At 61.1% G+C, this 22,013-nt stretch overlaps 1 protein-coding gene across 1 annotated transcript; it reads left to right on the top strand.

The window, feature by feature from the left end:
- The first annotated feature begins 5,802 nt into the window (after positions 1 to 5,802).
- On the top strand, positions 5,803 to 21,083 carry MKNK2 (MAPK interacting serine/threonine kinase 2). The gene is made up of 14 exons (XM_007994715.3): positions 5,803 to 5,948; positions 6,097 to 6,243; positions 10,267 to 10,354; positions 10,490 to 10,591; positions 10,675 to 10,772; positions 14,918 to 14,997; positions 15,303 to 15,376; positions 15,623 to 15,727; positions 15,831 to 15,886; positions 15,970 to 16,065; positions 16,452 to 16,646; positions 17,354 to 17,518; positions 18,377 to 18,420; positions 18,699 to 21,083. The coding sequence occupies exons 2-14, from the start codon at positions 6,193 to 6,195 to the stop codon at positions 18,940 to 18,942; spliced, it is 1,398 nt and encodes a 465-aa protein (XP_007992906.1). The 5' UTR covers positions 5,803 to 5,948; positions 6,097 to 6,192; the 3' UTR covers positions 18,943 to 21,083.
- Positions 21,084 to 22,013: the final 930 nt, after the last annotated feature.

Genomic DNA, 22,013 nt, shown 5'->3' on the forward strand with positions numbered 1-22,013 from the left:
TCGGCTCCAGCTGATGCTGATTCCAGCCCACAGCCACACCTCATTTCCTGTTTGTCCTCCTTCTGGGGCCAGCGTCTCCCAGGCCCTCCTCCTCACTCTGGTGCTCCCCCAGGGCAACCCTGAGCTCCCTCCCAGGCTGGCTGACCCGCCCTGCAGTCATGGAGCTGCTGTCCTGGCCCCAGGCCCTGCCTGTCCCACCCACCTACCTCCGGGCTGGCTAGTGCCCACCCTCACTGCCCCAGCCCAGACCACACTGCGGGAGGAGGGGACTGAGGAGACGGTCACCCGGGGCACGGACCAGGCTTCCTGCCTCCTGCCAGAGAGGCTCTTCCCCGCCCAGGCAGGTGGAGGTCTGACCCCCAGGGCCCCAGCTGGTAGTGGGGGTGGGGGCAGGGGGCGCGGCTGGCAGGCGTGGCCAGCCTCGTAGGGCCCCCAGGGGCTGGCACAGCTCACAGCAGGGCAGGGCCAGGCACGGCCCACACAGGCGGGTGGGTGACCCTCCCCTTCTCCAGGGGCCACTGACCATCTCGTGCCGCCAGCCTGGGCCTGGCTGCCTGTCCAGCACTGGTCTAGGGAGAAGGTCGACTAGAGAGGACTCTGCCTCTGTTGGGGAGGAAAGGAAAGGAGAGGGCGCCAGCGCCCATCCCTGTTGGTACAGCCGCCAGCACACCGAACAGTCCCGCTCAAACGTCCAAACTGTTGAGGCTGACAAACCCCTTGCTGATTATTTGGAAAATACTGAGTTTTCTCCCTGCTCACACCAGACATCAGATAAAGGCCCCATGGGGCGGACAGCATAAACCAGGGGGAACTCCGCTGCTGGGATTCACCTCCTTTCTCTCTCCCCACTCAGGGTGTGGATTTCAATGTCTGCAGCCTCCTGGGACCTCACCAGGTCAGAGCATCATGGGATGCAGAGTTTCTTGGGGGGTCCATGGAATCCCCTAAACCAGGGGGTCTCACCCAAGGCAGATCCTGTCCCCAGGGGACACTGGGCGACGCCTGGGGACATCTGTGGTTGTCACAATACTAAGGGGAGACCACGGTTTCAAAATTCTAAACCAGTCAGGCGCAGTGGCTCATACCTGTAATCCTAGCACTTTGGGAGGTCAACGTGGGTGGATCACAAGGTCAGGAGTTCGAGACCAGCCTGGCCAAGATGGTGAAACCCTGTCTCTACTAAAAATACAAAAACTGGCCGGGCGCGGTGGCTCACGCCTGTAATCCCAGCACTTTGGGAGGCCGAGGCGGGCAGATCACAAGGTCAGGAGATTGAGACCATCCTGGCTAACACGGTGAAACCCCGTCTCTACTAAAAAAAAAATACAAAAAAAACTAGCTGGGCGAGGTGGCGGGCGCCTGTAGTCCCAGCTACTCGGGAGGCTGAGGCAGGAGAATGGCATGATCCCGGGAGGCGGAGCTTGCAGTGAGCCGAGATCGCACCACTGCACTCCAGCCAGGGGGACAGAGCGAGACTCCATCTCAAAAAAAAAAAAAAAAGTTAGCTGGGCGTGGCTAATTCAGTTCCATCTGCAGAATCCCTTTCACCTAGGAAGTTCCCCTGGCCATGCCCGTCCCAGGATCTGCACCCTGAAAGACCCCCTCAAAAGAAACGAAGGGCTTGTTAAACGAAGGGCTTGTTGGGGAACAGATCAGCTGGGACCAGGGCACAGGGCACCAGGCTCCCTGCCCGTGTCCCTCGGAGAGCCATCTGGGTGTCCTCTGGGCTCCACCCCGGGGTAATAGGAGGAGGAGAGGAAGCCAGGTGACTGGCCAAGTGCTGGCATGGAGTGGGTGGAGGCCAGGGATGCTGCTCAGCTCCCTGCAGTGCCCAGGACGGCCCTGCCCCAGAGGATGACTGAGCCTTGAGCGTCCACAGGGCCGATGGGGAGGAACCCTGGGTGGAACATCCCTAGAGCCAGGGGTCGTCTTCCTGTGTCTGAGCTTCCTCAGTTTTCCTGATTGCTGCGTGAGGCTTTTTTTTTTTGAGACTGAGACTCGCTCTGTCACCCAGGCTGGAGTGCAGTGGCCAGATCTCAGCTCACTGCAAGCTCCACCTCCCAGGTTCACGCCGTTCTCCTGCCTCAGCCTCCCGAGTAGCTGGGACTACTCACCGAGTAGGTGCCCACCACCACGCCCGGCTAGTTTTTTGTATTTTTAGTAGAGATGGGGTTTCACCGTGTTAGCCAGGATGGTCTCAATCTCCTGATCTCGTGATCCGCCCGCCTCAGCCTCCCAAAGTGCTGGGATTACAGGCCTGAGCCACCGCACTGGGCCATTTTTTTGTATTTTTAGTAGAGACGGGGTTTCACCGTGTTAGCCAGGCTGGTCTCGAACTCCTGACCTTGTGATTCGCCTGCCTCGGCCTCCCAAAGTACTGGGATTACAGATGTGTGCCACCGCGCCAGCCTGCATGAGGCTCTTGATGGCTCCCACCTGCTGGGGCTGTGGGAGGGGGACAGGGCCCAGGGCAGGGCCTGGCTGTGGTGCTGGGAACGGGCCTGCCCCTCTGGCCTGGCTCCCAGATCAGCTTTTCCTGTCTGGTGCCTGAGCCTGGCTGGACAGAGAGCCCAGGCACGGGCTGAGCCTTGGTTCAGGTCTGCTTCTTGTAGTCAGGGTGAATGTTGAACCCATGTGGGTCCACACTGAAGGATGGACATAGCTCCGCACCTGTACCAAGGACAGTGTATACACAGCCGCACACCAGGAAGTGGTCTCACTTCCTCTGTGGACTGAGCTGAGTACCCTGGAAAAACCCGTCTATGTCCTAACTCTGGTACCCGTGAATGAGAAACTATTTGAAAATAGGGTCTTTGCGGGGATGGAACCAAGATGAGATCACACTGAGTGGGCCCTAAGTCAATGACTGGCGTCCTTAGAAGAAGAGGAGGCCAGGCGCAGTGGCTCACACCTGTAATCCCAGCACTTTGGGAGGCTGAGGCGGGCAGATCACCTGAGGTCAGGAGTTCGAGACCAGCCTGCCCAACACAGTGAAACCCCATCTCTACTAAAAATACACACAAAAAAGTTAGCTGCGCATGGTGGCACGTACCTGTAATCTCAGCTACTTGGGAGGCTGAGGCAGGAGAATTCCTTGAACCTGGGAGGCAGAGGTTGCGGTGAGCCGAGATTGTGCCATTGCACTCCAGCCTGGGCAACAAAAGGGAACTCCATCTCAAAAAAAATGAAAATAGGCCGGGCGCGGTGGCTCAAGCCTGTAATCCCAGCACTTTGGGAGGCAGAGACGGGCGGATCACGAGGTCAGGAGATCAAGACCATCCTGGCTAACACGGTGAAACCCCATCTCTACTAAAAAATACAAAAAAAACCTAGCCGGGCCAGGTGGCAGGCGCCTGTAGTTCCAGCTACCCAGGAGGCTGAGGCAGGAGAATGACATGAACCCGGGAGGCGGAGCTTGCAGTGAGCTGAGATCTGGCCACTGCACTCCAGCCTGGGCGACAGAGCGAGACTCCGTCTTAAAAAAAAAAAAAAAAAAAAAAATAAATAAATAAATAAATAAATAAAAATAAAAAGAGGAGACAGCAGGCTTAGTGGCTCATATCTGTAATTCTAGCACTTTGGAAGGCCAAGGTGGGAAGGTCCCTTGAGGTCAGGAATTCTAGTGCAGCTTGGGCAACACAGTGAGACCCCATCTCTACAAAATGTTTAAAAATCAGCAGGCAAGGTGCTGTTGTCCCAGCTACTCAGGAGGCTGGGACAGGAGGATCGCTTGAGCCCAGGAAGTTGAGGCTGCCATGAGCTATGAATCTATCCCTGCACTCCAGCCTGGGCGAAAGAGTGAGACCCTGTCTCAAAAAAATAGTAAAATAGGCCAGGCGCAGTGGCTCACTCCTGTAATCCCAGCACTTTGGGAGGCCGAGGCGGGTGGATCATGAGGTCAGGAGTTCAAGACAAGCCTGGCCAACATGGTGAAACCCCATCTCTACTAAAAATACAAAAAATTATCTGGGTGTGGTGGCACATGCCTGTAATCCCAGCTAGTTAGGGGGGTGAGACAGAAGAATCACTTGAACCCAAGAGGCAAAGGTTGCAGTGAGCTGAGATTGTGCCACTGGACTCCAGCCTCGGTGACAGAATGAGACTCTGTCTCAAAAATAAATAAATAAATAAATAAAAAGGTAAAATAAGAAGAGAAGACACAGACACAGAGGAGGAGGCAGAGACTGGAGCGATGTGGCCACCAACCGAGGACCACCAGAGCCCCCAGAAGCTGGGAGGGGCAGGAAGCATCCTCCTAGAGTCCTCAGAGGAAGCAAAGCTCTGCCCACACTTCTAGACTTCTGGGTTCCAGGACTGTGAGAGCTTACATTTCTGTTGTTTTAAGCCTCCTGGTTTGTGGTTCTGTGTTACAGTGGTCTCAACAGGCTCACACCACCACACAACCCCTATGTGAGCGTGGGCGCGCGTGCACACACACACACACACACACACACACACACACACTCTCATCCTTTCCTCCAAGCACTATTTCGTCGGCACCCTCCGTGAGCCAGGTCCGGGCAAGCAGGTCTAGCAGCTCCACCCCAGCTGGCACCTGGAGCTAACGTGTCTGTGTGTGTGTGTGTATGAACACACACACACACACACAAGCACGCACAATAAGGGGGGCCGGGGGACCTGGTTTTCTGTCCCCCCATTGCCAAGAGTCAGGGCAATGCCAGGCACTGGGCTGCATTCTGGCTGGGAATCCTCCACAGCCTCCTCACAATGCCCCAGGGGTGGCTAAAGCCAGGCCCCCAGCCATTGTGGCCTGAGAGCTGTGGCCTTCGCAGGCAGGGGTTCCCAGCTTCAGGTCAGTGGGGCTCCAGCCTCTCTGAGCTCAGGGCCTGGTTGGGGGCTGTGCGAAGTTTCTGGAAACCCCTGCAGAAGAGGAGACCACAGTCCACCCACGGCAGGTGAACCCCCACTCCTTGTGTGCCCAAGGCCTGGGGCCTGGGGAGGACTTTGAACCAGGATGCTGTCGGTTGGGGGACTGGCAGCTCAGGACCGGCTGATTCTATCTAAGCCTGGTTTGGGGCCCCAGCCAAAACGGGACTATGTTTTACTTCCTGTCCTGGCCACCATCCACCCCTTGGGCTTTTTCCCAGTGAGTCTCAGGTCCCAGTTCTCCCTGAAATGCCATTCGAGGACAGAAGAAGGGTCCTTCACAGATCTCGGTCCCCACCCTCTACTCTGGTTCCTGACAACCACAAAGCAAACTCAGGGAGCTCACTGCTCCCCAGGCAGAGTGGCCCAGGGGAAGCAGAAAGGTGGTGGTGGTGGTGGCTGGTCCCCCAGCACTAGAAGGGAGTGGCTGGGACTCCAAGCGTGCTGGTGGTGCACAAGGCGGACAGCTGGAGCCAGCATCGGAGAACCGCAAGAGGGAGCCATGGCAGGTTCTAGAGCGAGGGCATGACCCAAGGGAGTGGGGGTATCTTAGGCCCGGGTCGACAGGCCGAGGAAGTTACCCTGTGTGGGGCCAGGCGGCAGGACTCAGCCCAGTGCCCCGCAGGTCCCCCGAGTCCCGCCAGCCTCAGGCGGCAAAGATAGGCCAGCTCCGGGCCGTGCAGCATGGGCGCTGCTGGGTTCCGCAAGACCCCAGTGCGCCGCACTGCGCAGGCGTACGCTAATCGTTTCGGACACGGCCTGCCGCCGGAGCGCGCAGCCGCACTGGGCTCCCAGAGAGTCCTCTTCTGGCTCCGCCCACGTCGTGCGCAGGGGGCGAGGCCGGGCGGAGCCTGCGTCGGAGGCGGGGCCAGAGTGGGTCCAGGCCTATAAAGGTGGCGGCGGCGGCGACGCGCCCGGCTCCTCTCAGCGGCGGCGGCCCAGGAAGAGGGGTCCGCGCTGGCGGCGGCGGCGCTGTTCCCCGCGCGGTCCGCGGAGCGGGGTCCGGGCTGCGCGACGTGGGGCGGCGGCGGCACTGCGGCCCCGGCCCGAGCCCGACCCCGGTGAGTGCGAACCCCAAGGCGGCCCCAGGGACCCCGACCCGGTAGCGGGAAACGGGCCCCGCGGAGCCCCCGCCGCCCCCGCCCGGTCCGCGCTCCCGGCAGGCCGAGCTCGGCTCACCGCCCTCCCTTTGTCTGCTCCCGCCCGCAGGGTCCCCTCCTCGGCCGCCCCCCGTCCGGCCGCCCGCCCTCGGGCCGCCCCGCGGGCCCTCGGTCCCCTCCCCCGCTGGCGGGGCCCGGACAGAAGATGGTGCAGAAGAAACCAGCCGAACTTCAGGGTTTCCACCGTTCGTTCAAGGTGAGGCCCGGGGTCGGTTTGAGGGCGCTCCGGGCTGGACCACCGGAATGGCCGGCGTGGGGGGCGCGCAGCCCGCCCCTAAGATCGGCTCCCGGGGCTCGTGCTTGGCCCCCGCCTTACACCCGGGGTCGGTATGCGAGGATGGGGGGTCGGCAGGCCGCAGTCGTTTCCCCAGCGTTGGCCACCGGGTCATTCCTCCAGGATCCCCAAGTGAGGCTGGGAGCAGGAGCCCCCTCCCCGTCAGGGGTCCAGGCCATGTGTCCCCTGCAAGCCCCTGCCGGCTGTGTTCTGGGGGGTCAGCAGGCTGCAGTCCTGTCCCGGTCGCTGCACGTTGCTTATGGGGGGTGTACCCTGCAAGCTCCAGCTGGTTGTGCCCTGGTGGGGAGAGGTCAGCGGGCCACAGTCCCTTTTCCACCTCCGTGTGGTTTCTGGGGACTTCCTTTCAGAATCCCCAGGCCGGGCTGGTCAGGTGCACCCACCCCCAGGGGGCCTCTGCCGTGGGGGAGGGGATGGGATGTCCCCTCAGCCCTGCACTTTGCAGACACCCCAGGCCCAAGTGCTGTTTCCTGTCGGAGCGGGAAGTTTCTGCGCCGCCCGGGCGGTGACTGCTGTTGAGTGCTGGTTTCAGATGAGCAAATCTGGGGGGGAAGGGGAGGGCAGGTGCTGGGCAGGGGCCCCGCAGGACCTGGCCCAGGGGACGCAGTGATGTCAGCCAGCCCGCCCCACCCCGCAGGCCGGGGTTATGTAATCGCTTCACTGGGCTTCCTTGGGCAGGGACCTGTTGCCCGGTAGGGAAGGCAGGACTGGAGAGGAGGAGAGAGAGAGAGTGCGTGTGTGTGTGTGTGTGTCTGTGTCTTGTGTGTACACACGCGCTGCTCCAGGGTGGGAGGAGCAAGGGGAAACTCTGAGAATTCCCAGGTCTGTCCAGCCGGCACCCCAGGGCACCACTCACCCCTGCCACCCATGCCCAGTTTTCCCCTAGGGCAGCAGGCCTGGCACCATCAGAGTGTCGGGCTGGGCGGGAAAGAGGAGGACCTGACAGTGCAGTGGTCTTTTCCCTCCTGGGGCCAGGCGTGAGCTGATACAGGGTCAGTGCATGGGGCCAGCCAGGCAGCCAAAGCACACTTGAACTTTCTAGATGGTTCCAGCCGCCTCCTGCCAAGGCCTGCTGACTCGAGTCCTGCAGCCAGACCTAGAACAGTGGGGCCAGGACCGCCCACACTGCCCGGGACTGTGGGCCGGCCTCTGCATGACCAGGGCAGCCCGGTTGGGAGCTGGGAAGGTGGGCATCTCGGTGGAGGAGGGCCTGGCAGGCAGTCCTGGCTGTGAGGTGTTCCTCCAGGTGGCCGGGACCGGTTGCTCTAGGAATCTGCCCCCACAGCCCCCACCACTCACGGCTGCTCCCTGGACTGGGGCCACGTCTCCTGAAATACCCTCCCTGCCTCCAGTAGGCAGCAGCCCAGCAGGAAGGCACGTCTACAGGCGCCTTGGGTTTCTTTCCGTTTGCAGACGGGAAAGGGAGGCTCCGAGACGGCAGGCGTGTGTGCCTGGGGTTCCCATGTACATGGCCGTGGAGTCTCATGGTGGAGTCTCATGGTGCCCCTCCGCCGTGGTGGCTCCAGCTGTCCATCTGTAGCTTTGCTGAGTTGCAGGCTGTGGCTGGCACGGGGGAACGGTGGCCAGAGAAGGCCAGGGGCTCACGCTGGGCTCTGTGGCCCCTCAGGTCCTTTCACTCTTGTGAGCTCCCACAAGTTGGGGGCAGCTGTCTCCTGTCTCACCTGTGGCAGACCTCGGGGGAAGGTCACTAGGCCAAGGTCAGACAGCAGGTGAGCGCCAGTCTGGCCTTAGACCCTGGTCACCGGCCTTGTGGTGGCTGCCCCAGGGCTACCAGGGGCCTCCAGACAGGAGCCTTATGGGAACGTTGACTCCCCATGGGGGCTAGTTGGAGCCCCCCTTCCTTCCCTCCTCCCCCAGCGGCCTCCTGGCAGCTATCTGCCCAAGCCAGGGTGGGTGGGGAGGCAGGAGGGCAGCTTGGCTCTCGGCCCCTCCCAAACTCTGCCCTCTGGCCTCTACCCATCTGCTGGCCTCGGGTCTCCCATGGGCTCCACTGGTGTCTTGCTTCTGTTGAGCCCCACTCAGGCTGTCTGGGGCCCAGACAGGGGCAGTGACCTGGCCCAGAGCACCCAGCATCCTCACTGGGACTGGGACCCCCGTCACCTCTGCAGGCCCCTCCCGCCTGGTTCACCTGGACAGGTGAGGCTGAGTGAGAGCTCAGTAGTACAAGGAACCTGACCGGGCCTCAGTTCCCCAGCTTCAAAGGCCTGGCCCCTTGTAAAGGGCCGGAAGTCCCCATGCTGGGCCATGCTCTGTGGAAACGTGCATATGTTCCAACCATCTTCCCCAGGGGCAGAGTCTACCATAACCTGCGCTGTTCCTGCCCCCGGTCAGGGTCTTGTTCCCACGTTCCTGGGGCTGGGTCGTTTCTTCACCCAGCCCCAGCCTGCCCAGAGCAGCAGGCCTGGATTTGAATCCTGGCCGCCAGGGCCCAAGGCGGGTTCCTTAGCTGGGTACCAGGGCCCACCAGGGGCTCCCTCCAGGAGCACTGAGATGGGAGTGCAGGATGTGGTCTGGGCAGGGCCTGGCACACTCGCGCCTGTGGGTGCCTCTCCCGTGAGCCCCCAAGACCGGTATAGCACCGTATGTACTGACTCAGTAACTGGTAGCTGCCGGGTTAGGGGGGCTGGAAGCAGATGAGCCTCTGGTGGGTGAGGGTGGGCTTAGACGCACAGAACTGCGGAGGGAAGGTGTGCGGGGCAGCCACGGGACACGAGCAGAGGAGGGCAGGTGCCCAGGCTTGGGTGGGGCAGAAGGCAGGGGTGATGGAGGCAGAGCCCCCACCTTCAGTAGGCCCCAGAGCACCAGGCACTGAATTCTCACCCCCAGCCCCAGGCACTGAGCAAAAGGGAGGGGAGCAGCTTAGGGGAAGGAGAAGTGGTGGTATGCCATTTTACATGGGGGAAACTGAGGCCCAGGGAGGACTGAGCTTCCCTGAGATGGTCCAGGAGGCCGTGGGAAAGCAGGCACAGCCACCAGGCTGGCAGACCGCCCAGTGACTCACCTCCCTCCCTCTGCCCCGCCGCCTTTGATCCGCACGACCCGCCCCAGAGGTCAGCCATCCCCATTCTGTGGACAAGCAGACGGAGGTGCAAGACACGGCTTGGGCCCCACGGTGACTCAACCCTGGCATCAGAGGCAGGGTTCCCAAGAGCCTTCTGCCCGTGTCTGTCCTCTCCCGGCAATGCACCTCTTTCCCAGAGGCCCCCAGGGCTCTGTGGGTGGGAGGAGGTCTTCCCCACAGCCCCATGTCCCCGCGGCCCCGTGGAGGTTGGGGCCCATCTTTATCTGGGGTCGGGCCGTCCTGGGCACTGCAGGGTACTGAGCAGTGTCCCTGGCCTCCACCCACTGTATGCCAGGAGCTCCCCCAACCAGTCACAACCACAGATGTCCCCAGACATGGCCCAGTGTCTCCTGGGGGACAGAATCACCCCCTGGGTTGGCAAATTCCATGGACCCCCCCAGGAGACTCTGCATCTCCTGATCTTTCCTTGCTGAGGTGCTAGGAGGCCAAACAGCTTCCACATGTGGCCCACGCCTGTGATCCCAGCACTCTGGGAGACCGAGGCAGAAGGATCGCTTGAGGCCAGGGGTTTAAGACCAGCCTGGGCAACACAGCAAGACTTTATCCCTACAAAACATAAATTAAAAAAAAAAGAAATCCACACACACACTGAGTGTAGGGCAGCGAGGAGGTGAATGCCAGGAGCTGGTGGTCCCCCGGTTTATGCTGCCCGCCCCATCGGGAGCTGATCCTGGTGTCGTGTGAGCGGGGACCGAGTTGATTTTTTCGTCATGCTCAGCACAGGGCTTGTCAGCCTGGACGCTGTGGCACTGGGGCAGGAGACGTCTCCCTGCTGCGTGGGGAGGGATGGGGTCTGAGTGCCTCTCCTCTCCTCTCCCCTGCAGGGGCAGAACCCCTTCGAGCTGGCCTTCTCTCTAGACCAGCCCCACCACGGAGACTCTGACTTTGGCCTGCAGTGCTCAGCCCGCCCTGGTGAGGGGCCTGAGGGGGAGGAGGGCACGGGGCAGCCGCTGTCGCCACCATGGCAGTGGCCAGCCCCTGCAGGGGGGTGGGGACCAGCCGGCCAGGGCCATGTCCTGAGCCCCCTGGGCGTGCCTTCTGGAACAGACATGCCCGCCAGCCAGCCCATCGACATCCCGGACGCCAAGAAGAGGGGCAAGAAGAAGAAGCGCGGCCGGGCCACCGACAGCTTCTCAGGCAGGTTTGAAGGTGAGCAGGGATGGCGGGCATTGGGGGAGCCGGGAGCTGGGGACAGCCGGGGTCCCTCTCACGCCCGCCTCGCTGCCCGGCAGACGTCTACCAGCTGCAGGAGGATGTGCTGGGGGAGGGCGCTCATGCCCGAGTGCAGACCTGCATCAACCTGATCACCAGCCAGGAGTACGCCGTCAAGGTGGGCCCGCGGCCGCGCCCTGGGGAGCCCAGCGCCTTGGGATGAGTGCGGGCAGTGGGGGGAGGTGGAAACTGTGTGTGGCATTCCGGCTCCCCGTCCTACAGCCAGGAAGACCAGTGTCTGAAAACGGCCACCGGGCCCTGAGTCCAGTCGGGAATGACAGCGGCGGGAGTGGCCCTGTCTGGTACCAGAGTGGGGGCTTCAGTCAGAGGCACTGTGCCCACTGGGTCCCCTGGGCAGTCCCTGCCTCTGAGCCGTCCCTGAGGGTACATGACAGTTTGGTTTCAAGGATCAAAATGCAACGTCATATCCCAGGGCCCAGAGGGGCTCTGCGTTTGGAGAACCTCAGTGCAGGCCCGCGAGAGCCCCGTGCCACCCTAGCCCCAGGCGGCTGCCAAACCCAGGGTGTGACCGAAGGGCTGGGAGCAGGAGCGCTGTTGAGGCCCTGGTTGTCACCCTATGACCTTGTGGGCTGGTTGGATCCTGTATTCCAAGAAATCTTCCAGGCCTCCCTCGTGACCTGGCACGCGGCTTCCGGGCTGGGTGGGGTCCCAGGAGGGCTGGCTGCCTGGGAAAGAGGGCCAGGTGTGCCCTGGCGAGCCAGGCTGGCCAGGAGCCTGTGGGTCCTGGTGGATGGCCAGGCCAGAGCTTTCCTCTGAGGAGGAGGAGGTGGAGGAAGAAGTGGGGTGGCCAACCTGGGGAGGTTACTGGCCGGGTGCTGGGACCACAGTGGCAGCAGGCAGGGACAGACGCAGTACAGTCCCTGCCTCCTGGGAGCCCCCAGGCAGGCCAAGGCGATGGTGCAGGAGCACGAGGTCCCGCCGGAACACTTCTGCACAGCAGGCGTCCCTCTGAGCACAGTCCTCTCCTGGCGGCCCCACAGGCATCCTTGTTTCCTGTTGTTTGACAGATAGGGACACTGAGGATTGGGGGTTAGGTAGCCTGACTCATGCCGTGTGGCCTCTGGGGGTTCCTAATTGGTGTCTCAGGGCCACCTCCCTGGTCATCTTGCCACCTTGACCTGGTGTGGTCAGTGCTGGGATCTGGAGAGCTTGGGGGACTTCCTGCTGGAGGTGTTGGCCACTGATGTCCAGGAGTTGGTCCGGCCAGGTGGCAGGGGGAGGAGGAGGTGTCCTGGGCAAGTCAGGCGAATCGCTGGGACCTGTGAGTCTGAGAAGCATTTCATTCTTTTTTTTTTTTTTTTTTTTTTTTGAGACGGAGTCTCGCTCTGTCGCCCAGGCTGGAGTGCAGTGGCGCAATCTCAGCTCACTGCAAGCTCCGCCTCCCGGGTTCACGCCATTCTCCTGCCTCAGCCTCCCGAGTAGCTGGGACTACAGGCGCCCGCCACTGCGCCCGGCTAATTTTTTCTATTTTTAGTAGAGACGGGGTTTCACCGTGGTCTCGATCTCCTGACCTTGTGATCCGCCCGCCTCGGCCTCCCAAAGTGCTGGGATTACAGGCAGGAGCATTTCATTCTACGGGGACTGGGGTGTGGGCCCTCTGCCCTCAGCGGGAGTCATGCTGCGGGAAGCTGCCTGGGGGTCCCCTGGTGCCATGAGGCTGCTGGCTGGATGCTGAGCCCCTAAGCTGGGACCTCAGAATAGGCCCCTTCCATGCCGGGAGGGGCTGCACCCCCTCCCTGAAGCAGCATTCTAGCTGGCCACCTCAGGGACAGGACGAGGCTCAGTTTTATCCAGAACCATCTGCAGTGCCTGCAGTGCCTGCTGGACTCAGCTTTCGGCAGTGGCCTGGGCGATGGTATTTCAGGACACCCTGGCGTCCAGTTGTTCTCTTGCCCCTCGCTGGGGCAGCTTTGTTTCTCAGTATAAACACGGGACTGCAGAGACAGGAGCCAGGGACTCGAGTGGAATGCCACATCCCCACTGTGAGCAGGCCATCGCAGTGGGCAGGGAACCCTGGGCAGAGTGCTCAGGTAGCCAGCCACCCGCCCAGTGAGAGGGGCTAGCGTATCCAGCCTGGGAAGAGGGTCCCAGCAGGTGCCAGGTCGGGAGCCGCAGACACCTCCTGACCGCACCTCTGTGAGTGAAGGTGGTGGGGAGCAGCTGGAGCTGCTGGGGACAGTGGGGTGGCTTCCTGAGGCTCTGGGGCTCAGGGAGGCTGGATCCACCAGTGGCTGGGGCAGCCAACCAGGGCAGGCCCCAAACAGATACTGGCTGAGGCGATGGGTAAGTGTCTGCCCAGGCTGGCTCGGAGCCGGGGAGCAGGACTTGGTGCTGTGGCCGCATGTGAGGTGGGGCCTGGTGGGCTGGCAGCCAGGTGTCCTGAGGCCTCCCTAGTTCTGTGGGTCACCAGGGATCCGCCTTGTGGGGACAGAGGACTACAGCTGACTGTCTCTGGGTCAGGAAGGGTGGCCACCCAGGGCAGGGGACCCTATCATCCTGTGGGGGTATTTTGCAGAAGTCCCAAGTCCCAAGTATGTCTCTGAGGGCTGTCAGGGTTGCAGGTGGAGAGCAGCCCCCACTGGCTTTTTTTTTTTTTTTTTTTTTTTTTTTTTGAGACAGAGTCTTGCTCTGTCACCCAGGCTGGAGTACAATGGCACGATCTCAGCTCACTGCAACCTCCACCTCCCGGGTTCAAGTGATTCTCCTGCCTCAGCCTCACAAGTAGTTAGGATTACAGGTGCCCATCACCGTACCCAGCTAATTTTTGTATTTTTAGTAGAGACGGGGTTTCATCATATTGGCCAGGATGATCTCAATCTCCTGACCTCATGATCCACCCGCCTCAGCCTCTGAAACTGCTGGGATTACAGGCCTGAGCCACCGCACCTGATCGTTTTTGTTTTGTTTTTTTTTCTTTCTTTCTTATCCTTGACTTGCAGTAAATTTCAGGCCCCCATAGGCGAGGCCAGCTTTCTATCTCTTTTTTTTTTTTTTTTTTGAGACGGAGTCTCGCTCCGTCGCCCAGGCTGGAGTGCAGTGGCGCAATCTCGGCTCACTGCAAGCTCCGCCTCCCGGGTTCACGCCATTCTCCTGCCTCAGCCTCCTGAGTAGCTGGGACTACAGGCGCCCGCCACTGCGCCCGGCTAATTTTTTTCTATTTTTTAGTAGAGACAGGGTTTCACCATGGTCTCGATCTCCTGACCTTGTGATCCGCCCGCCTCGGCCTCCCAAAGTGCTGGGATTACAGGCGTGAGCCACCGCGCCCGGCCTCTATCTCTTTTTTTAAATTTAGAGACAGGGTCTCCCTCTGTCACCCAGGCTGGAGTGCAGTGGCACCATCATCATAGCTTACCACTAACTTAAAAAACATTTTGGGGTCGGGCGCAGTGGCTCACACCTGTAATCCTGGCACTTTCGGAGGCCGAGGCGGGTGAATCACCTGTAAGTCAGGAGTTCAAGACCAGCCTGGCCAACATGGTGAAACCCCGTCTCTACTAAAAATACAAAACAATTAGTTGAGCGTGGTCGCAGGCGCCTGTAATCCCAGCTACTCAGGAGGCTGAGGCAGGAGAATCGCTTGAACCCTGGGAGGTGGAGGTTACGGTGAGCTGAGATTGTGCCATTGCACTCCAGCCTGGGTAACGAGCAAAACTCTATTTTTTTTTTTTTAATTTTTTGAGACGGAGTCTTGCTCTGTCGCCCAGGATGGAGTGCAGTGGCCAGATCTCAGCTCACTGCAAGCTCCGCCTCCCAGGTTTACACCATTCTCCTGCCTCAGCCTCCCAAGTAGCCAGGACTACAGGCGCCCGCCACCGCGCCCGGCTAGTTTTTTTGTATTTTTTAGTAGAGACGGGGTTTCACCATGTTAGCCAGGATGGTCTCAATCTCCTGACCTCATGATCCGCCCGTCTCGGCCTCCCAAAGTGCAGGGATTACAGGCTTGAGCCACCGCGCCCGGCCGAAACTCCATCTTAAAAAAAACCAACAACAACAACAACAGCATAAACATTTTGGAGGGATGGGGTCTGGCTGTGTTGCCCAGGCTGGCCTTAAAACTCCTGGGCTCAAGCGATCCTCCTGCCTCAACCTCCCAAAGTGCTGGGATGACAGGCGTGAGCCCTGCTTTCTAGAGTTGCAGGGTATAAGTGTGGTGAATTCCAGCTGTGGCAGTGGAGTTTCTGGCCCCTTCTCAGCTGTGAGCGTCCCGCCAACCCAGGTGCTGTGTCCTCTTAACTGTTTCAGATCATTGAGAAACAGCCAGGCCACATTCGGAGCAGGGTTTTCCGGGAGGTGGAGATGCTGTACCAGTGCCAGGGACACAGGTAGGTGAGCCACCCTTGCCACAGCACTGGCCTGAGCCGTCTTTCAGTGGATGAAGGGCCTGAGCACCACATCACCCCCAGCAAGCATCTGTAGGGCACCCAGTTTCCCAGGCCCTGCGTTTCCCTCCCTGAAGAAGGCTGGCTGGCAGCCCCAGGCGGGCAGCGTGAGGCGGGCCTATTGCCCAAGTCCCAGCCTCCAGTGGACAGGCCAGCACCAAGAGGGTGGGCCCCTCCTAGGCTGAGCAGCAGGTACCTAGGGGCCTCAGGAAGCCTCAGCTCCTCTCCTGCCTCCCACCCCACCCCAGGAACGTTCTAGAGCTGATTGAGTTCTTTGAGGAGGAGGACCGCTTCTACCTGGTGTTTGAGAAGATGCGGGGAGGTACCTGGGGGCTCCAGGCTGTGGGGAGGGAGGGAGCTGGGAGGTATTATGGGATGGGGGCCTAGTGCCACCTGCAGGAGGGGGCTTGTGGGGTTTGTGTCCTGCCCAAATGGTGGCTCAGGGGTAAGGCCTTTGGGCCAGAGGAAGCCGGTGTGGGGGCGTCCCCTCCAAAGTGGAGGTGGGTGCGGGCGTTGTGAGGACTCTGAGGTGACCTGTGTGTGCCCCGTCCTGCTCCGCCCTGCCCAGGCTCCATCCTGAGCCACATCCACAAGCGCCGGCACTTCAACGAGCTGGAGGCCAGCGTGGTGGTGCAGGACGTGGCCAGTGCCTTGGACTTCCTGCACAACAAAGGTGGGTGGTGATCCCGCCCTGAGTCCCCTAAGGCCACCTGCCAAGGACTCCTGGAAGACCCCCAGCCCCTCACCCCCTCGTGGTTCTGTGGCTTCTCCCCCAGGCATCGCCCACAGGGACCTAAAGCCGGAAAACATCCTGTGTGAGCACCCCAATCAGGTAGGCCAGCCCGGGCAGAGTGGCCCCGCGGGAGGGGTGGCCGCGTGGGACCCCAGGCTCACGGCCCTCTTGGCCCCTCCCAGGTCTCCCCCGTGAAGATCTGTGATTTCGACCTGGGCAGCGGCATCAAACTCAACGGGGACTGCTCCCCTATCTCCACCCCGGAGCTGCTCACCCCGGTGAGGGCCCGCGGGCAGGCCTGGGGGCTCGGCTGCCTGCTCTACGGTTGCATAACCTCGCGGAGCCTGGGCCGCTCCGCAGTTCCAGGCCGCGGAGTTCGGGTTTCCGCTTAGCAACAGCCGCTGATTGGTTGGGCGGGATGACGCGGCGGGGCCTCGATTAGGCGCCCCCACCCGTAGGTGTTTGGATGGGTGGGGCGGGGCTGCGGAGGGGGCGGGGCGAGCTCTGCACCTGCTGATTGGGCGGGGCGGGTTCCCGGCAGTCGCTGATTGGTCGGGTGGGGTGGGGTCCGAGCCGGCTGGCGCAGGTGACCCGCAGTTACCCGGGCTCCGTTCCCACGTGATGCCGGGCAGCCCCGGCTGACGCGCCTCTCCCCCGCCCGCAGTGCGGCTCGGCGGAGTACATGGCCCCGGAGGTGGTGGAGGCCTTCAGCGAGGAGGCCAGCATCTACGACAAGCGCTGCGACCTGTGGAGCCTGGGCGTCATCTTGTACATCCTGCTCAGTGGCTACCCGCCCTTCGTGGGCCGCTGTGGCAGCGACTGCGGCTGGGACCGCGGCGAGGCCTGCCCTGCCTGCCAGGTGCGGTGGCCCGCGCACCCTCCTCTCCTGGGCACCCTCCTCTCTTGGGCACCTTCTTCCCCTGGGCCTGCCCTGCGCACCCCCTAACCCCAGGGGACCTGCCCTGCGCACCCCCTAAGTCCAGGGGACCTGCCCTGCGCACTCCCTAAGTCCAGGGGACCTGCCCCCGACCACCCCCTAACCCCCGGGGACCTGCCTTGTATGCCCTCTAACCCGCTGGGACCTGCTCTGTGTGCTCCCCAGACCCCCAGGAACCTACTCTGTACTCCCCCTTAACCCCCGGGGACCTGCCCTGTGTGCCCTACTCCCTGATACCATCCACAGGGCAGTGCTGCCCTGTCCTCCAGTTTCCCGAAGGCTTTTCAGGTTTGCCTGCCCAAGGGAAAAGCAGACAGGGTTCAGAGAGCAGAGAGGTGGAGTGACGTCCCTGGTTTGGGGGGATCAGGCTCAGACTGCCTGCCTGCTGCTTAAGGCTCAGCATCTGTGGCCTGTGGCCCTTGGAACCAGGTCCTCCAGAGCTGCCTTTTTGTAAATCCAGCTCCACTTGGGTAGAGCCGACTCTCCTGGTCCGGCTCCCAGTCCCCTCCGCCCCGGGTGTGCATGGTCGAGGGTCTCGTGGTGGTTGGGGTCCTGATGGCGCCACATGTCAGTGCACAGTATCCAGCTCCTTGGGCAGATCTGAGCTCCCCTGTGTCCTGTGTCCCCAGAACATGCTGTTTGAGAGCATCCAGGAGGGGAAGTATGAGTTCCCCGACAAGGACTGGGCCCACATCTCCTGCGCTGCCAAAGACCTCATCTCCAAGCTGCTCGTCCGTGACGCCAAGCAGAGACTGAGCGCCGCCCAAGTCCTGCAGCACCCCTGGGTTCAGGGGGTGAGTGCCAGCCCCAGGGGCGCCAGGGAGGGTATGGGAGGCTGCAGGGTGGCCTCAGAGCAAGCACGGGAAGCCCCAAGGGTGTAGCCTGGCACTCTGAGATGCATTGAGGTCTGAGAGCGCAGGCTCTGCCCTGGGATGAGGGTTGCAATGGAAATCCCCACCACCCACCTATGCACGGTGCCCGCTGGCCAGGCAGGCAGCTCCCAGAAGCAGCTACTCAGAGCACCTTCCTGGAGGGTGGTGAGGACCTACACTCCGCAGCAAGGAGAAGTCAAGCGGGCGGCGAGTCCAGCTCACAGAGACCCCAGCCTGTCGCCAGTTTCAGGCCCAGGCTCTGCCCCCCACCCTTCCCTGTGTGGCCTCCTATCCAGGCAGAGTCGGGTGTTTCTCCTGCCAGAGGTCATCTGAGCCGAGCTGCCACCCCAGGGAGTGGGGATTTACTAAAAATAGAAGCTGGGGTCACTCTGTGTCCCCAGGCGAGGAGCTGGGGGCCTCCAAACTCCTTCCAGAAGCATCCAGAGACCCGTGGGTTAAGAGGGGGGCGGAGGTGGGTTTGGGCTGGGAACAGCCGGGAGAGGTAGGGCTTGGGGCTCTGCTCTCCACCCTCACTGGGTCCTGCAACACCAGGCTTCAGCCTGGCCCAGCCTCGGGTTCCCTGGGCAGGTGGACACGGAGCCTCGCCAAAGAGACCTCGGCACAGGGACTTGGCTCCCGGGGCACCCAGGTGCACTTCTGGTCTCTCGTGGGGTCCTGGTGATGGGATGGGCACGGCATCTCTTGGCCAGACACCCCACCCGGCACCCCAGGTGGCCCCAGCTGCTCTCCAGCCCTGCCCCCTGCCCGCTCTCGTTGCAGTGCGCCCCGGAGAACACCTTGCCCACTCCGATGGTCCTGCAGAGGTGAGGCCTGCAGGGGTGCTTGGGACCCCCAAGTCCAGGGGGCGGGGTTTCCAGGCTAAGACACTTGGGAAAGACCTGGAGAGCTGCTTTGGGGTCAGGGATGCAGGCAAGCCTGGTAACTCAGTGGAGACCCCGGTGGGGCCCTGGCACTCAGAGGAGCCCCAGGGTCGGGGTGGGAGGGGGGCATGAAGCCCCTTCCCCCAGGGCCTTGCACAGACCCCAGCAGTCCCGTAAGGGATGCCTCCTTGGTGACCACCTACCCCCACCCCATTTCCCAGGAACAGCTGTGCCAAAGACCTCACATCCTTCGCGGCCGAGGCCATTGCCATGAACCGGCAGCTGGCCCAGCACGATGAGGACCTGGCTGAGGAGGAGGCTGCGGGGCAGGGCCAGCCCGTCCTGGTCCGAGCTACCTCACGCTGCCTGCAGCTGTCTCCACCCTCCCAGTCCAAGCTGGCGCAGCGGCGGCAAAGGGCCAGCCTGTCCTCAGCCCCCGTGGTCCTGGTGGGAGACCGTGCCTGACCCTCTCGTCTCTCCCCTTTGTACATAGGTCGCCCATCCCCCAATCAAATCTAAAGGTTTTTTAAGCTATCGCCAGCCGGTGTCCTGCGGGCTGCCCCTCCTCTGGCTGGATTCCCAGGCACTAAGCTCAGCTGGGGGGGCGTTTTATAGAAGGTTTTTGCTTTTGGGTTTTTCTTTCCCGTTTCCACCCCTCCCCCTTATTTTTTCCTTCGGACGGTTAAAAGCAATGCAGGCATCCGGGGAGGTGAGCACAGGGTATGTGGCTGGGCTTGTCCCCTTCCCGGCCCCCAGCCCTGCTCACCTGTACTGTGAAGCCCCCAGGTCACCTGTACTGCCCGCCATCTGCCCACGTGGCTTGCAGTGACTCAGGAGAGCAGACCACAGTGTTCGCCATCTTCCAGAGCTGGGGAGGGGCCCAGGGCCCTGCCCCTGTGTTCCCTCCCAGCCCGCAGTATTTCAGGGACAGGCTCTTCCCCTCTACCCCTCACCCTGAGAGCACCCCTGGTGGCTTGGTTGGGGAGGGAGGACCTGCGTGTCTCCAGAGGGGCCAGGCAGGCAGGTGGAGGGCAGCCCAGCCACCCACCCCATGGGATCCCCCAGCCCTTCACCCGCGCCTGCCTTGTCCCCATGATAGTTGACAATCGGGGCTTCCTGCAAGGCCTGTCTGTCTGTCCAGGACTCCTGGTGGCCAGATTCGGCCTCCAGCCTTGACCTTAAACTGCAGCTGACCCTAGGGGCTCGCCGCTGCCCCTCTCCACCGCTCCAGGGCCTGAGACAGCAGGAGCCCCGCCCGGCCTGAAGCTGTTTCCACCGCAGCAGGCAGAGGGACTGGACAGGCACTGTCAGCCAATGTGGGGGGTCCTGAAGACACCCCCTTGGGGCAACCGAGTGCCCCTTCTCAGGGCTCAGTCTGACCGTGGCCACGTCCTGCCTCGCGCCGCCCCTTGGGCCTGGCCTGGAAGCTCTGTCAGCTCCGTCCTTGTCCTTAGAGCTGGGCCCAGACCCCAGGGTCTGGCCGAATCCCCACCCCCAGGGCAGCATTTTTGGTCTGCCACCTTCAGGAAAATGGCCGCGGCCTTGGCCTCCCTTCGGGCACCCAGGAATGGAGGGGCCTGCTTAGTACCCCCACCCTCCATGCTCCAACCTCTGGGGGCTGTGGAGCCTGCTGCCCCTCCCTGCGGGTGGGGACGTTCTATGCAATACAGGGTTCCACTTTGGAAGTGTGCGGGGCTGTGCTGCGGGGGCAGCTAGGGTCACCACCCGCCCTTCCCAGCCCAGTCCCCAAACTCCATGCCTGGGACAGCCCCCTCTGGCTTCTAAATCCGCGGTCGGGATTCCTTGTGTTTAGTTTTTTAGTTGTTTTTTTTTTTTAAGGAAAAAAAAACATTGGTTGACTTTGCTTCCCTGTTCTTGAAGAATACTTGAATGTCGGGGGGTCTGGGGGTGGGGGCCTCGGAGACCATCCGCCTGGCCCTGCTGCCCCTCCCGAATCTCGTACGATGGTCACAGTCCGGTGGCCGTGGGGGTGCTCTGCCCTCCCTGGTCCCCACTGCCCATATCTGTGGACTGCCCCTTCCAAAGACCCCTGGGGGGTGGGGCAGGCCGCCCACCCCCCTCCCCCATCATGTCCCGCCCGTCAGTGATTCTATGTTTTGTAACGGGGGATTCTCTGCCTTTTTGTATAAAGAACAAGCAAACAGACCCCCGCCCGCTGCAGGCGCCCACAGCCATCGCGTCTGAGCTGCTAGCAGCTTTTTTTTTTTTTTCTGAAGGTGGGACAGTCACTTCCTCCTCCCTCCCCACCCCTGTCGCATCCACGTGCGACCTGGAGGACTGGTCAGAACCATTACTGTGAATGAGTGAAGATCCTGGAGAACCCTGGGCCCCAGGCCAGCTCCCAGCGCTGGGGGACAGTGAACGGCCATGTGTTAATGTTACGATGTTTTTAAAAGACAAAAGAAAAAAAAAAGAAAAAAAAAAACCTCAAAGTTTTTTTTAAGTGGGGGAAAAACATCCAAGCACTTTAATTCCATTGTACCAGGTGAACTGACGGAGCTCAGAAGTTTTCCTTTACACCAACTGTCAATGCCGGAATTTTGTATTCTGTTTTGTAAAGATTTAATAAAAGTCAAAAAACCTGCTGTGTGTGCCTGAGTTCAAGTTTTCTGTCACTGCATAAGGAGCCGCCCCCAATCTATTGTTGCAAAACCACGTTGTTGGCAGTGGTGCTGAGTCAGGAGTTTTGAGGTTGTGGGGTCTGTGCCCCAGGATGCCTGGATGCACCGCTGGGAAGACAGCGGCCAAAAGCTGAGCTCGGCTGGGCGCGGTGGCTCATGCCTATAATTACCCAGCACTTTGGGAGGCAGAGGCGGGCAGATCACGAGGTCAGCAGTTCTAGACCAGCCTAATCAACAGGGTGAAACCCCGTCCCTACTAAAAATACAAAAATTAGCTGGGCATGATTGCGCACACCTGTAATCCCAGCTACTCAGGAGACTGAGGCAGGAGAATCGCTTGAACCCGGAAGGCGGAGGTTGCAGTGAGCCAAGATCGCGCCACTCCAGCCTGGGCGACAGAGCGAGAGAGTATCAAAAAAAAAAAAAAAAAAAAAAAAAGCCGGGCGTGGTGACTCACGCCTGTAATCCTGGCACTTTGGGAGGCTGAGGCGGGCGGATCACAAGGTCAGGAGATTGAGACCATCCTGGCTAACATAGTGAAACCCCATCTCTACTAAAAATATAAAACAATTAGCCTGGCATGGCGGTGGTCACCTGTAGTCCCAGCTGCTGGGGAGGCTGAGGCAGCAGAATGGCGTGAACCCGGGAGGTGGAGCTGGCAGGGAGCCGAGATCGCGCCACTGCACTCCAGCCTGGGTGACATAGCAAGACTCTGTCTCAAAAAAAAAAAAAAAAAAAAAAAAAAGCTGAGCTCTTCATACACAGGTGGCCTCATTCCTGCGAGCTGGGCGACTCCAATGCAGGGCTCAGCTGAGCCACCGTGCCCTGCCTTTTTTTTTTAAGACAATATATCGGCCGGGCGCGGTAGCTCACGCCTGTAATCCCAGCACTTTG

The sequence above is a fragment of the Chlorocebus sabaeus genome, chromosome 6, assembly GCF_047675955.1.
Source record: "Chlorocebus sabaeus isolate Y175 chromosome 6, mChlSab1.0.hap1, whole genome shotgun sequence".
Lineage (NCBI taxonomy): Eukaryota > Metazoa > Chordata > Mammalia > Primates > Cercopithecidae > Chlorocebus > Chlorocebus sabaeus.

Coding starts and splice junctions, on each gene's coding strand:
- MKNK2 (XM_007994715.3), top strand. CDS start 6,193: ATGGTGCAGAAGAAACCAGCCGAACTTCAGGGTTTCCACCGTTCGTTC. Junction 15,377..15,622: donor GTTTGAGAAGATGCGGGGAG/GTACCTGGGGGC, acceptor CGCCCTGCCCAG/GCTCCATCCTGAGCCACATC. Junction 16,066..16,451: donor CCCCGGAGCTGCTCACCCCG/GTGAGGGCCCGC, acceptor CCCCGCCCGCAG/TGCGGCTCGGCGGAGTACAT.